A 15320-nucleotide genomic window follows, 5' to 3' on the forward strand; every position below is an offset into this window, starting at 1 on the left:
GTCAGTGACAGCACAGTTTTGGGAAAGGGAAATCATGTTTGACTATTTTATTAGTGTTCTTTGAGGAAGTAAAAAGCAATGTGTAATAAAGGGGAATCAGTAGATGTAATATACTTCTATTTCCAAGATGCATTTGGCAAGGAATTACATCAAAGGCATGTAGCAAAACAAGAGCTTGTTTTGTTGTTATAAGAGGGTAAGGTACTACATGGATCGAGGATTGGTTAGCAAATAGAAAGCAGAGAGTAGGTATAAATGGGTCATTTTTCAGTGACCAGGATATGTTGAGTGATCGCGCTATTCATGTTAGGGCTTCAGTTATTTACAGTTTGTATCAATGGCTTGCTTAAAGGGATTGAATTTGCTAACTTTGCTGATGATACAAATATAGTATGAAAAGTCAGCTGCAAGTAAGACATTGGAGCCTGCAAAGGGAGAAGGATTGGATAAATGGGTGAGAAATAAAATGTTAGATAGGATGTGGGAAATTTAGTAAACTGGTTCACTTTGCCAGGAAGAATAGAAAAGCAGCATGTTATTTAACTAGAGAGAGACCGAAGTACTCTGAGGTACAAACAGATCTGGGTGTGCTGGTACATGAATCATAAAACGTTAATACACTGCCACAACGAATGATTAAAAAGGCCAACTTATGTTGTTTATTCCAAAGGAAAATGTCATAAAGATCAGAATGTTTTGCTACAGTCGTACAGGACATTGGTGAGATTGCATCTCGAACCTTGTACAGTTTTAGTTCCCCTATTTAAGAAAGATTATAAATGTATTTAAGGCAGTTTAGGGCAGGTTCACTTGACTGATAGCTGGGATGAGGGCAATACCTTATGAGGAAAGGTTGGACAGACAGGCCCTCTTTCCATTTTTTTCTTCAGCAAATGATTGGTGATTTACTGAGACAAATAAGCCAAAGGGGACTTGATAGGATAGGTTCTGAAAGTACATTTAATTTAATAATTAGGGATTTCCCATTTAAGACAGAAATGAAGAGGATTCTTTTCTCTCAGCTGACTTGGATGAAAGGACCGAACGATTAGTTGCTAAATTTCCTGATGATAGAAAAATAGGTAAGAAAGTAATTTGTGAAGAAGACACAAGGTTGGGATCTTTGGAGCACACCTTTCAAGGAGCTGTGGAAATAACATCATTGAACATTTTTTAAGACCGAGGTGGATAGATGATTGAGTAACGTGGAGGTCAAAAGGTTTTTGGGTTAGGCAGGAACGTAGAGTTGAGGCCACAGTCAGATCAGCCATGATTGTACTGAATTGTGGAACAGGTTATGGGATGGGAAAAGCCCAGTCTTGTTCCAAATTCCTATGTTGTATAATCAGTCCAGACATATTTTATTCATTAATGGAAAGAGTGGATTGACTTATGAAGGAAGGCTAGACAGGTTAGCCTTATATCTTCTGGAATTTAGAAATGTTGGAGGCAATTTAATTGAAACATACACAATCCTGAAGGGTCGAGAGTGTGGTGCTGGTAAAGCACAGCAGGTCAGGCAGCATCCCGAGGAGCAGGAGAGTCGACGCTTCGGGCATTAGCCCTTCAGCAGGAATGAGATTTGTTTGTGGGCAGGGGTGGGGTGGGGGCTGAGAGATAAATGGGAGGGGAGGTGGGATTGGAGGGGAAGATAGCTGGGAATGTGATAAGTAGGTGAAGGTGGGGGTGAAGGTGATAGGTCGGAGAGGAGGGTGGAGCAGATAGATGGGAAAGGTGATGGACAGGTGAGGAGGGTGGTGCCACGTTGGAGGCTTGGGACTGGGATAATGTGGTGGGAAGAGAAATGAGGAAACTGTTGAAATCCACATTAATCCTGTGTGGTTGCAGGGTCCTCGCTTACCATCCTACCAACCTCCTCATACATCGTATCGTCTTCTGCCACCTACAAACGGATCCCACTACCATAGATATATTTCCCTCCACACCCCTATCAGCATTCCAGAGAGACCATTTCCTCCGTGACTCCCGCATCAGGTCCATGACCCCCACCAGACCACACCTCACTCCCGGCACCTTCCCCTGCCACTACAGCAAGTGCAAAACCTGCGCCCACACCACTCCCCTCACCTCCATCCAAGGTCCCAAAGGATCCTTCCACACCTAACAGAAATTTACCATTGTCTTCTACTGTATCTGTTGCACCCGATATGGTCTCCTCTACATCGGGGAGACAAGACGCCTACTTGCGAATTGTTTCAGAGAACATCTCTGGGACACACGTGCACCAACCAACCCCATCGCCCCTCCCAATCTGTCAAGGACGTGCAGGTCCTGGGCCTCGTCCATCACTGAACCCTTACAATACAACACCTAGAGAACAAACACCTCATATTTCGCCTTGGGAGCACATTTCCCCTTCCCCCACATTATCCCAGTTCCAAACCTCCAACTCGGCACTGCCCTCCTAAACTGTCCATCATCTTTTCCATCTATCCGCTCCACCCTCCTTTCCGACCTATCACCTTCCCCCTCACCTTCATCTACCTATCGCATTCTCAGCTATCTTCCCCTCAAACCCAGCTCCCCTCCCATTTATCTCTCAGCCCCCCAGCCCACAAACAAGCCTCATTCCTGATGAAGGGCTTATCAGGAAAGGATGACAGATTTCCTTCCCTAAAGGATATTAGTGAATCAGATGCATTTTCAAAAATTGGTTATATATTCATTATTCATTCTAGATTTTTACTGCTTTCAAATCTTAGAAGCCATTCCACCTATGTCTCCAGAACACTAACCTGGGGCTTTTGAAAAGGAGTCCAGTGACTTTACCACTATCCCACCAAATTCTCCAGAACCAATCAACAAGAAATCCACAGTAAGAAAAACCACAGGCGATTCAGAAATGAAATCCAAGTTTCCAATGAGATGTCAGTTACTGTCAATTTGTACATTAAAGGATTAGTATGTGATAATCACAAACTGATAGAGAATGGGAATCCCTTTGATTGATGGAGAATTTCAGCCTCACCTTGACTTATTTGAGAATCAACTTTCAAATATTTTGAAGCAAGATATTTTCAGTGGAATTTGACAACATTATGCACACAGCTTTACATAATCCACAATGTTTATCTATGAATGAACTTAGATGAACCACTTTGCTGTTGAGATCAGGAGATGGTGTCTGATTTTCACTGTGAATCCATTCACAGTGAGCGCAGCTTTACTCCAAACCCTGACCTAGTTCTTGCTGTTTCAGATAATGGCCTGATCGATACTCGCACCATCATCATTGGGGGTTCTGGACGTCACAGAGTATTCTGGCAAGATGGAACAGACAGCAATAAGACCAAACTGGAGGAGTACCTGAGAGGTAAGACCATGAATTTGCATTGGTAGAGAATGTGTGTGTCCCACAGACTGAGTGTGTGTCTGTAAGGGAGATATCCAGGTGTGAAAGAGAGCAATAGTGTGAGCAGTGGAAATGGAAGAGTTTGAGAATAAGAAACATATGCAAATGGAGGAAGATGGGGTTGTTAAGGGGGCTGGGATGCAAGCAGAGATAGAATGGGAGAGAGAGGATGAGAAGGGATGCATTGGGAGTTGGGATAAGTTGGTGATGGATCTGGAATTCTCTAAATCAGTGGTTAAGGACTCTGAACTTTATCTCCTCTCTCTGAGTTTGAGTGTTCTTCTTATTCACATTCCTCAGTTCCTGAATTTGAAACTGATTTCACTGTCCTTGGAAAACATGACTCAAATCGTTCATTTCTTTTGTTTAAGATTATGGATTTGATCTGGGGTCGGTGAATGAAGGACAAGGGAATGTCCAGGGTGAAGGAGGTGAGTGTTTAAATTGTTGGACACAGCAAACAATCTATGGAGACATGTTAGACAACTTTTCTGGAACTGATACATCAATCTTTTAGTTAGTTTCATGGAGCAGAAGAGAACACTGGTTAAAGATTCCAACCAAAGTCAGTGCAAAATCTCTGTTTCTGACCCAATTCTCCCCGAATCTCTCAGTCCCAGTTCTTCCCCATATCCCTTAATCACAGCCCACTGAATTGCTGACACTGTTGGAAGATATACAGCACTGATTGTAATTAACTTGGATCCAAGTGTTTGGAAGTGGCCACAGTTCAACTTCTCAGTTTTTGTTTAACAGACTTAAATACTCAATGCTAAGCTGCAAGTCTCTGTCTTTCTCAACAGAGACTTTTGGGGACCTGATTAGGTTCCAATCCTAGTGTTTATGAACACCTTGTAAAACCTAAGTCTGAAAGTGTTGTTGGGAAGCAATTAGCATAGAGACCCTCATAGTCTTTTCAAAATCAAGGTTTCCAGTAACTAAGGGCCATAAACCCACTCTTATCTACTTGAAAGCTTAGCTCCAAAGTCACAGGTTTTCTGTAATTACCACACACTAAGCTGCTGACTTCACCGTTTGATAAAAACCACATGGCAAATCTTTTCAATCCAGAAAATATCTAAACTATTCCACATCTTCCAATTTTTTCACATCTTTCTTAAATATAAATGTATTCTCAACATCTTGATCCCATATCCCTCAATTCCATCTAATTCACCCTTCATATTGGTCCTTCTGCTATTTTTTCCCGATCCTTTAATCTTCCTGATTCAAGCAACAAACTGTTTGCTCTGTTTTCCTTAGGTCCTAACTTGGGCTGAATAAATGACAAATAACTTTTGTCCAAAACAAGGGCTAGGCATGACCATTTCCAACAAGAAAGAATAAAACCATCATCCCTTGACTTTCAATGGCACTAACATCACTAAATCACTTATTGTCAACATCCTGAGAGCTACCATTGACATAAAACAAATGGACTAGCATTAAAGTACAAATGCAGGTCAGAGGCTAGGAATCCTGCAGTAACCCTTGTTTCTGCACAACCTGTCCATCATCTACAAGGCACAAGTCAGGAGTGTGAATGGAATACTGTCCACTTGGCTGGATGAGTACAATGCCAATAGCACTCAAAATGTTTGACACCATCCAGGACAAAGTAACCCACTTGAATGGCACCACATCACAAATGTTCACTCCCACCAGTAGCAGCAGTGCTTACCATTTACAATATTCAAGGCTCCTTTAGGCAGTATCTTCCAAATCCATGATGGTACCACCTAGACTGACAACAGCAGTGGATACATGACAGCATCATCTGCAAGTTCTCCTCCAAATCACCCGCCATCCTGACTTCAAAATAGATCTGATGAAGAATCACTGGACTTGAAATGTTTAACTCTGCTTTCTACCCAAAGATGCTGCCAGACCTGCTGAGTTTCGCAAGGAATTTCTGTTTTGTTTCAGATCTCCAGCATCCACAGTTCTTTGGTTTATATTCAAAATAGATCACCTTTCTTTCAGTGTCATTGGGGCAAAATTCTGGAATTCCCTCACTAATGGCATTGTTTGATCTGTGAAATGAATTTCCTAGGTGGACAATCATACTCGTGAATGAGTGATTGCTGATGACAATGGCCTACACAAATAGTCTTCAGCAGTTCAAGAAGACAGCTCACCATCACATTTCTCAAGGGCAACTAGGGACAGATAATAAATTCTGGCCCAGCCAATGACACCTACATCCTGTTAGTGATTTAGAAAATGGTGCCCTGGTGTTCTCATTGCCCTATAGGCTATCATTTTCAGCAACTTGTCAGGCAACATTTGTGAAAACCTAGACATATAATTGTAAGTCTAACATTTTGATATATTAACTTATGGAAACATGGGGAACATTTTGATATATTAACTTATGGAAAATTTTGGGCCATAATGCTTGATCATACATTTCCATCCCTGTGTCTCAGGATGCTGCCGTAACCCAGGACAAACTTTGACAGAAATAAGCAATCACCTGTATCTTTCTTATAAAGCAGACCGTCATCAATACTACAACAATATGATATCATCCAGTAAAGAGCCTTTCATTATTGTCTTCCTTGTAGGTAACACGTGGAGTGTGCACACGTCACATAGTTCATCCCAACCATCAGGGGTACCTGGGGCGTCTGGCCGTTTTGTGTTTGACTGGGAGAATGCATTCAATGGGAACAGGACAGCTTACGAGAAATACCTCCGAGGTGAGAAGTAGGAATTTTACAGAATCTACTGGCACTGTATGGGGACATGCCTGTTGCTGATGCAATTGACCATGACAGTATCCATTAAGAGTGTGTACCACACAGTTGTTGTGCAGACAAAGTTCCATTCTTCACATTGAGAATAACCTCCATCGAATTAAGTGGCACCATCACCAAGGTAATTGGAATAGACTTCCAACAGATCTAGCGATTCAAGATTGGGCATTCATGAGGTGCTATGGCTCATCAGTGGCAGCAGAATTATACTCCATACAATCTTTAACTTTATGGCCTAGTTTATTCCATTAATGAGGGAGCAACCCTGATTCAAAATGAAGAGCACAGGATAGCATGCCAGGAACAGCACTAGGCATACCAAAAAACTGGATGCTAACTAGGTGAAGTTACAAAACAAGTCTACATATGTGCCAAATACCTTCAGCGCCAAATGATACACAGAACTAAGTGACCCACAATCAACAGACCAGATCAAAGTTTTGCAGTTTAGCCAAGAATAGCAGTGGACAGTTAATCAACCAGCAGAGGGTAGATAAATATCCCCATCCTCAGTAATGGGGATTCCAGCACTTTAGTGCAAAAGACAAAGTTAAAGTATCAGCATCCACCTTCAGACAGACCAGCTGAGTGGATAATCCAGATTGGTCTACTCCTGACGTCATTAGCATTACACGTACCAGTCTTCAGCAAATTCAATTCACTTTATGATATCAAGAAACAGCTGAAGGCACTGGATACTGCAAGAGCTATATGTCTATGATAGTGCTACTCTGCAGTAACACTGAAAATTTGTTCCAGAACTCGTCAAGTCCATAGTCAAGTTTAGTGCAGCTACAACACTGGCATCTACCTAGTAACATGGAAGATTGCCCAGATATGTCCTGTACACATAAAAAGGATAAATTCAACCCAGCAAAATTCTATTAGTCTGCTCTTGACCATCAACAAATTATGGAAAGAGTCATCAACAGTGCTTTCAAGTGCATATGTTCAGAAATGTCTTGCTCATTGACCCTCAGTTTGGGTTCCTGTAGGGCCAACCAGTTCCTGCAGCCTTTGTTGCAGCATAGACAAAAAAGCTAAACTCCAGAGGTGAGGTGATACCCTTGACATCAAGGCCATATTTGACTGATTGTGGCATCAAAGAGCCCTAACAAAACCAGAGTCAATGGGAATCTGGTGGAAAACTCTCCACTGGCTGAAGCCATACTAGGCAGAAAGGTAGATGGTTGCGGTTGTTGGAGGTCAGTCATCTGAACTCCAGGTCATCCCTGCAGGAGTTCCTCTGGATAATAAAAAGGCCCAAGTATCTTCAGCTGCTTTATCAGTGATTCTTCCTTCATTGTCAGGTCAGAGATGGGGTGTTCGCTGATGGCTGCACCATGATCCTCGGATGCTGAAACAGTCCAGGTTCAGATGCAGCAAGACCTGTACAATATTCAGGCTCAGGCTGATAAGTGACAAGTAACATTCTCACCACACAAGTGTCAAATAATAACCATCAGCAACTACAGAGAATCTAACCATTGTTTCTTGACATTTAATTGGGGATTCAGCGATGTTAGTGCCATTGAAAGTCAAGGAGCAATGGTTGCAAGAGCATGTCATAAATTGAGAATTATATGGCTTTCAGAAGGTATTGGATCATTATCTGAAGGTAAAAGAAAACCTAAATGGCTTGAAGTTGTGTTCACTGAAGAACACACTTTCTTCTCACTTTCTCCTCCTTCACTGAAGAACAGTTAAAGGGACTGATCAGCTTTCCACCACATTGTATTATCCAGTGAACAGTTTTACAAGCCATCCTTGTAACCAATTCCATCATTGTCCTTCTGTAGAAAATGGCTGGACTGTGTACAGGTCACCTGGCTCAAGAGAATCTGGGACATCTGGCGTTCTCGAAGACAATTGGGAGAAATTCTTCAATGGGAACAGGACAGCATATGAGGAATACCTGAAAGGTGACAGCATAGTGATTTGTTAAGGAATAACAGCAGTGGTGGAGTCTCTGCAGCATTCAGGAGATTCTCTGGTGATGGGGGCAGTGCTGCACTATCAGAGAGTCAGCACTGAGAGAATGCCACACTGTTGTGGGATCAGCACTGAGGGAATGCCGCACTGTCGTGGGGCCACTAACAAAATAGTTTTGCTTTGGCTTTTGGAAAATAGTGTAGATGGGACAAAGTGAATTGCTATTACAGAGCTAGTGGGGGCGGATCACTTGATTGGTCCTTTTTTGTGCTGTAACCTAACCTTTGTTGGTCAGTATCTCTAATGTCTAACTTTAGTTGAAGCATCCCAGTTGCAAGTTTCCCAATTAAATAATTAAACTGCAAATAGAATAAGCTTAATGTAACAATATTTACATACATAAGAACAAAGAGCAAGACTCAACCCTTTGGCCCCTTGAGCCTGCTCTGTCATTGAATAAGATTGTGACTGATCTGAATGTAAACCCAAATCTGGATTCTCACATACCCCGATAACCTTTCACCTCCTTGCTTAATCTCTATTCATCTACCTTCAAACTATTTAATGACTCTGCTTCCATCATCTTTTCACTCAGAGCGTTCCAAATACGCATAACCCTATGAGAGGAAAGAGTTCACCTCATCTCTATTTTAAATAATTTTAAAATCATAACCCTTGGTTCTAAATTCTCCCATAAAAGAAGCATCCTCTCCACATTCACCCCATCCAGACCCTGCAGGATCTTAAATGTTGCAATCAAGTCACCAGTTATTTTTCAAAACTTGAGTGGACACAATCCTAGCCTCTCTGACCTTCCTCATAAGACAACTCCCCCATTCCCGTCCTCTCCACAGGCACTCTGTCAAGACCCTTCAGGATCTTGGATATTCAATCAAGTCACCTCTTACTCTTCTAAACTGTCTAAAGCCCAGTCTGTCCAACCTTTCCTCAGAGGACAGCCCTCTCATTGCATATATTTGTTTAGGGGGAGGGTGTTGCTAGATTAATCACATGATTCTTTCTGCTGAAAACTATGAAAGATGTGATCATTTGCTGAGAGTCACTCTCACTCCATGCCAAGTGTCACCTCTTGGGATGCGAAAGGCTCTATCTGAATTCAAGTGTTTCCTTTTTTTAAAAATCCACTTTTCCTCTCTGTCTCTAGGTTTTGGTGCACATTCAGCAGCATCAGGAGGTGGTGCAACACGGACAGGAGGAGGTCAGTCACGTTAAGTATTCATTGTTTTAAATGGTAGATGCTGTGAATGCAGTTAATTTGATCTGCACTCACTGCCACCTGCATACTATCACCGCTTCATTCTCCCTTTATCTGACTGTCTCCAAGGAGCAATTTTAATTTTCAGTCATTGGTGTTGGTGGAGTAATATTGGATCGGTTGTTCATTACTTATGCCTTTGTTACACCAAGATTTGAATTTTGTGAAATACTCATGACCAATCGCCCACATTCTTCAATCTTTAAACTTGGGATCATTCAAAACTCTTCTGCCTATGTATTATCTCGCAGAAATTCTCATTCCCTTATCACCCTGTGCTCACATTAGTTCCCAGTCAAACAATGCCTTGATTTCAAAAATTCCTATCCTGTTTTCCAATCCCTCCATGGCCTTGCGCCTTACTTTCTCTGTAATCCTCCTCCAGCTTCACAACCCTTGAGACAGCTGCACTCCTCTAATTCAAACTCCTTGGGCATTCCTCAGGGACTATAATCACTTGCATTGTTACCCAGAGAGACTGTAATTACTAATTTATTTGTTTGCTGCTCTCTATACCAGATTCACAGATCCTGCCCCAAGCTTGCTTTATTGTGGGACATATACTGAGTTATTACTTATGTCGCTGATCAGGATGATTAAATATCTCCTTTTTAATTGCAGCCAGTCGATCACACCATACGTCATCTAGCTTCTCCAACCAGTCAGATGGATCTGGAACTCATCGTGTGTCTGAAACGTCACACAGCTCTTCCAGTCAATCACATGCCTCTAGTTCTTCCCATTCCTCAGGAGGGGTTTGGCATGACGGCACCTACAGGAGTGATGCAGAGTTAGAGGAAATGCTAAAAGGTGAGAGCCTTATTCTAATTCACTGTCACGGCTCATTCCCGTTCAGAGCGTGCTGTATCTCTACCCTGTGAGCTGTTTATGATAGGTTACCCACTTGTACAGTCCACCGCCAACACCAGGTTGTTCATCAGAGTCATCTATGACAACTGCCAGCTTGTTGTACTCATTGTTGTCTATCCTGAGTAAAAGGAATTGGAGGGTCTGTTTGACTCTTGATGGTCATATGTTCACACTTGATTTTGGCTGAGGATACTCCTTCAGGAATTAAATAGCTATTTCTGGGACACTGCTGTGAGCAGTACAAAATCATCAGAACTTTAGAAAAATGGTGTGATTTATAGATTTTTTGTGCACAATTGAGTGTTAGTTATAAAACTGTAGTAAAGGCAGCAGGACGGGAAGGGGGTCGTTAGGGCCGACTGCCTACCCCTCTTCCGAGGTTACGTTAGAGCCCGGGTGTCTCTGGAGAAGGAGCACACGGTATTCACCAACACGCTGGAGTTATTCAGGGAATGGTGGGCACCTCAAAGAGTGGAGTGTATTATTTCTCCATCCAATTCTATTTTGATTTAACCCCTGCTCTCTCCTTCACTGTTTGATCACGCAGCATTGCCCTTTGATGTGAAGGGCACTGTTTGTCACTGGCCACTAGGGTGTTTCAAAAAGAAAAAATAATGCAGTAAATGATGGAGTAGTGGGAAGAAACTATGTAATTTAGGACAGTGGCATTTGGTGGCAGGATTCTTTGATAAAACCTCCAGATATATGCCCAACGTTGGTCAACCCGAATTGCTCAAGAGAGAGGTGAACATTGGTCAGTTGGGTGGATGAGAATGTACACCTGTACAGGTAGGAAGCTTTGATGGAGTCTGTACAGGTATTTGATATACCCTTTGACCAACAAGCACTCCTCCTATCCAGCGATCAAGCAAATCCCTCCAGCAATCCTTTTGGTAAGGCAATGGCTCATCAGCCTCACTTGTAGATGAATACCCATTTACATTGTTACTAAATTGTGCAATGGCCCCATGTGGGGAATATAATTGCCACCAGCAAAATGTCAGCAAGTAAGTTTAGTTTTTCTTGGCTGCACCATGTTCATTTGTCATCTGTTTGGAGAGAGAATGGGAAAGACCCAACAAGAGCCCTGCTGCAGGAAGAGCTTTGCTAATTTCTGTTGATTTTTGTTGCAGGGAAACTTGGAGAATCTTACGCCACATGGCTATCACATGCCAACCTCAGGATGCAGTCTGATCAGAAGGAAAGGAGACGGAAATCTACAGGTAATGCACCGAGGCTGTATGGGAAAAACATGCATTATCGTCTGAACTGCTTTCACAGAGATCTCTAGGTTTTAAAAATGTATATATATATGACCATAATTCTGTGGTCCAATCCCATCCTTTCCTGATCCCCAATTTGACTACTTACACGATACTGTCCAGAGAAGGAACTGTGTTTTATAATAATCATTTTCTTTTTGTAGGTTGGTCTTCACACAGGCGGACCCGACGACGAACTCACGGTCTAAAGTGATGCAGCGACTCGGGTAGAGCAGGATCAAGGGGCTGACTCCTGCTTCTATTCTTCTGGCTACAGGCAGCAACTTTTCCTGCATCTCACCCTCTTTATTCAGCAGCTTAACATCAGAAGAAAAACTCATGCAAATTTCTTTTCTGTGCCTCTATTATACAGCGCATTAATCGTGGATTCTAATTGCACAGTAATTGTAACCATGGAAACAGGTGTACAGCAACAGATCTGTGAGGAGACTGCTGTATGAACATCCCCCTCCGCATTCTCTATTTGTTCCTGCAGCATTGCCATTCGATGCCACAAATCTCTGAATTACCTTGCATTTCAGTGGTCACATGGGTCATAAACAACGTTGTCCTCTAATCATCAAAGAGTGTTCAAATATAAACAGGAGCAGGAGAATACCTTCCTCTCACTGGGCCCTTCTCTATTATTCAGCACAATCTGGCTGACCTTCCACCTTAACTCCACTTTTCCACCTGCTCGCCCTGCCCATGGATTCCTTGAGAGACAAAAAAAATCCATCATGGATGTATCATGCTGAATCTTTCAAAAGTTCTGCTCAGAAGCCAACTTGCATCCAGTTCTGGGTACCACACTTCTGGAAGGATAGGAGGGTCCTTGACAAGATTCAGAATGATTCCGGGGATAAGGGACTGATTTAGTTATGAGGTTAGGTTGAAGTGACTCTACTTGGACAGGAAACGAGGGGAGATTTGATAAAGGTGTATGAGATTATAATTGGCATAAGGCACAATATAAAGTTGTACCCATCAGCGGATGGTACAAGAACCAGGGGACACATTTAAGATTTTGTATAGAAGATGCAGGGGGAACTGTGGTAATAACCTGAAACTTGCTGCCCATGAGGATATTGGAAGTGAGAAATATTAATGATTTCAAAGCAAAGTTGAAAGGGGATTGAAAGGAAGTTAACACAGAGCCATAGGGATTGAGTGTGTGAATGGGATTGATTGGATTGATAGCTGGCACAGACTCGATAGGACATTTGACCTCCTTCTGTCCTATAAACCCATATTTTTATATTTTCAATGATGGAGCATCCACAGCCATTGGGGTAGAGAAATCCAAAGCTTGATAAACCTTTTATGTGAAGACATGTTCTCATCTTAGACCTAAATAACCATCCCTTTAGGCTGTCGGTGTCAGTGCTGCCAAGCCTTTCAGAATCTGGGTCCTTTTAGTCAATGGTAAGGGAGCAGACTCGTGCTCATCCCACCATTGTGTTCATATAGCTGATGCCCAATATCAACAATCGAACAGAATTATTGAAAGGCCCAGCAGAAAGGCTGTAACCTCCAGTTCAGGATATTCAATATACAGGTGACACACCCCTCCCAGTGTGGGAAGATGGTGGAACCCCACCCAACACAGGCAGATAGCTGACAGCCCCCTGCCATTCCTCCTTCCAAACCCCTCAGCAATTGTGGGCAACATCAGAGGAGAAAGCCAGAATCATTGGGAATAACATCACCTTTACAATCCCAAATCCTCTTCATGAGGGAGTAGCCAATAACAACTAAGCATGACTCCCTGATGTGGAATCTACCATGTTGCCAACCTCATACAGCTGTGAAGAAAGGTTTACGAAGCAGATGAATGGTTTTGAGAGATAGTGACAGCAGAACCTACTGTCTTCTCTGGAAGAAGATAGTTGCCTGGAGGATGAAGGTAGAGAGGAGAGAATCCATGGTTTAAGAGCCAGCATGAGCTCTGAATGAACAGAATGACCACTGCCCAATGTCTGGGTAGCCCAGAGGACAAGAGGAATGATTCCGTTGTTGTGTTTACATTTGTTTGTACAGTTTAGTTCTTGCTTTGATGGTTCTCTTGTGCATCAGGTTCCTTTCGGTTACATAGGTGCCACTAACCAGCTGACTATTTTACAGCCTGTCTTATTTAAAATTGTAAAATTTTTCTTTTTGGAATAAAATAATTTTTAAAAAAATAAAACAAAGTGGATTCCTCACCAGATTTATTCAACACCTGCCAAAGCAATGTTCCTAACAAACTCCAAGCCTGTAGTGGCCCCCGTTGCTCTGTCAGCCTAAGATCAGACTTGGAACTGACTGTCAGCTTCACCTTACCTAGGGACTGCAATCAATGCTGCCCACAGGTCAACACTGCTTTGGCCAAGTTGTAAAGGCTGGCCACGCTCTGTTTTGAATTTGGATGTCAGGGCAGAGTGAGGAGGGTGGGGCAAGGGCATGAATGAGTGATGAAAGTGTAATCTCAGTAAATTCTGTAACTACTATAACATTCCCTTGTCTGCTCTCACCTAGTTTTGATTTAATACTGCTTTCCTTAGAGGATCCTATTTCAGATTTGTGAGCCAACCTGCTGTTTCTTTTGTTCATGGGGGTGGGAATATCTCCCCTGAACTCCAGCCATTGGGATAGCGCTTTTGAAATCCATTCATGTTACTGATAGTCACACTCTGCTCTGAAAGCTTCTCTTGGTTCAGAGTCATTATGACACAGCCTAGTGGCTGAGTCAAACGAGGCAAACTCAGTGCCCTTTCCCCTTTGTCATGAGGTTGTTCCCTCAATAATCTGCTTAAAGAGGACCCTTAACCATTTGTCACTAACTGGTCAGAATATGCCCCCAAGCAGCCTTTCAGCTGCCTGATTGTGTTTAATGAGTGCAAGGTTTTAAAATCAGTCGCTGGTTCTAGGTTGGGTGATGGTAAATAGGGACTGAGAAACCAGACCTGGCTAACAACACAGGGCCTCATCACCAGCCCAGCACTGGCTGCCTGGGTAGTGATGGGGAGAATGGCCAACAATACCTGGCACCCATTACAGTGCCTTTAACCCCTTCAGGCGGGTTTCCACTCCAGGAATGGTTCCTCGGTCCCACTATGCATTTGCTCTTCCCTAAATTGCTGCTATTCCTTCTCCAAGTGAGTCTGTCAAACATTTCAATAAATAATTTTAGCATAAATGTGTTCAAGGTCTGATTGTTTGATTCAAAATCAGCAGCAGAGCCAATGTTTGTGGTTGTGACCACGCCTCATGCTCCAGATCTTATCTCCCAATTCAAAAATATTCTGAAAATACAAGCAGTTCTTACTCTTGACCTGTGGCCATTTACAAGGCTCTAAAAACAGGAGATTCTGGTATCTTCAGAAATACTCAGATCACAAAATGTATCCCTTTTAATCACCCGTAATACTCAGACGCAACCATTCCCTGCTTCTTCACATCATGCAGGTGCAAATAGTGTACAGATTTATTAAATAATTCTCCATATCCCAAAGATTATTCATGGGAAAGGGAGGACAGATTGCTAATCCAGGTCTTGAACCAATATGATGCCTCTCTGATAGGCCCACTGGAGTGACTAGCGCACTCCTGAGTCAGATAGTGTGTTCGAGCCTCATTGTGGAGACTGGAGAAGTTAATCCAGATCATAAAACAAAAAGGTCAGAGATCATCAGAAGCTCAGTAAGCCTCTGGTGACCAGTGTGGCACTGTTATTCTGGATTGTTTAAACATCATTTGTGAATAATCCAAACCAACCAACAATGCTTGAGAAATTCGAGTTTAGGGAAGAAAGTGAGCGTAATGGTAATGTCACTGGATTAGATGCCCAGGATAATGCTATGGAGATA

At 42.6% G+C, this 15320-nt stretch overlaps 1 protein-coding gene across 5 annotated transcripts in view; it reads left to right on the forward strand.

Annotated features, from left to right (window-relative positions):
• LOC140463395 (uncharacterized) overlaps positions 1-14650 on the forward strand; it is an 83515-nt gene extending 68865 nt beyond the window's left edge. For all 5 annotated transcript variants that reach the window (XM_072557279.1, XM_072557280.1, XM_072557282.1 and 2 more), the window contains 8 exons: positions 3221-3334; positions 3745-3804; positions 5941-6075; positions 7932-8054; positions 9230-9283; positions 9962-10150; positions 11344-11433; positions 11637-14650. In XM_072557279.1, the coding sequence (XP_072413380.1) occupies positions 3221-3334; positions 3745-3804; positions 5941-6075; positions 7932-8054; positions 9230-9283; positions 9962-10150; positions 11344-11433; positions 11637-11686 (815 nt within the window). In that variant the 3' untranslated portion in view covers positions 11687-14650. The remainder of the gene's footprint in view (positions 1-3220; positions 3335-3744; positions 3805-5940; positions 6076-7931; positions 8055-9229; positions 9284-9961; positions 10151-11343; positions 11434-11636) is intronic.
• Positions 14651-15320: the final 670 nt, after the last annotated feature.

This window comes from Chiloscyllium punctatum, chromosome 38 (assembly GCF_047496795.1).
Source record: "Chiloscyllium punctatum isolate Juve2018m chromosome 38, sChiPun1.3, whole genome shotgun sequence".
NCBI classification, from domain to species: Eukaryota; Metazoa; Chordata; class Chondrichthyes; order Orectolobiformes; family Hemiscylliidae; genus Chiloscyllium; species Chiloscyllium punctatum.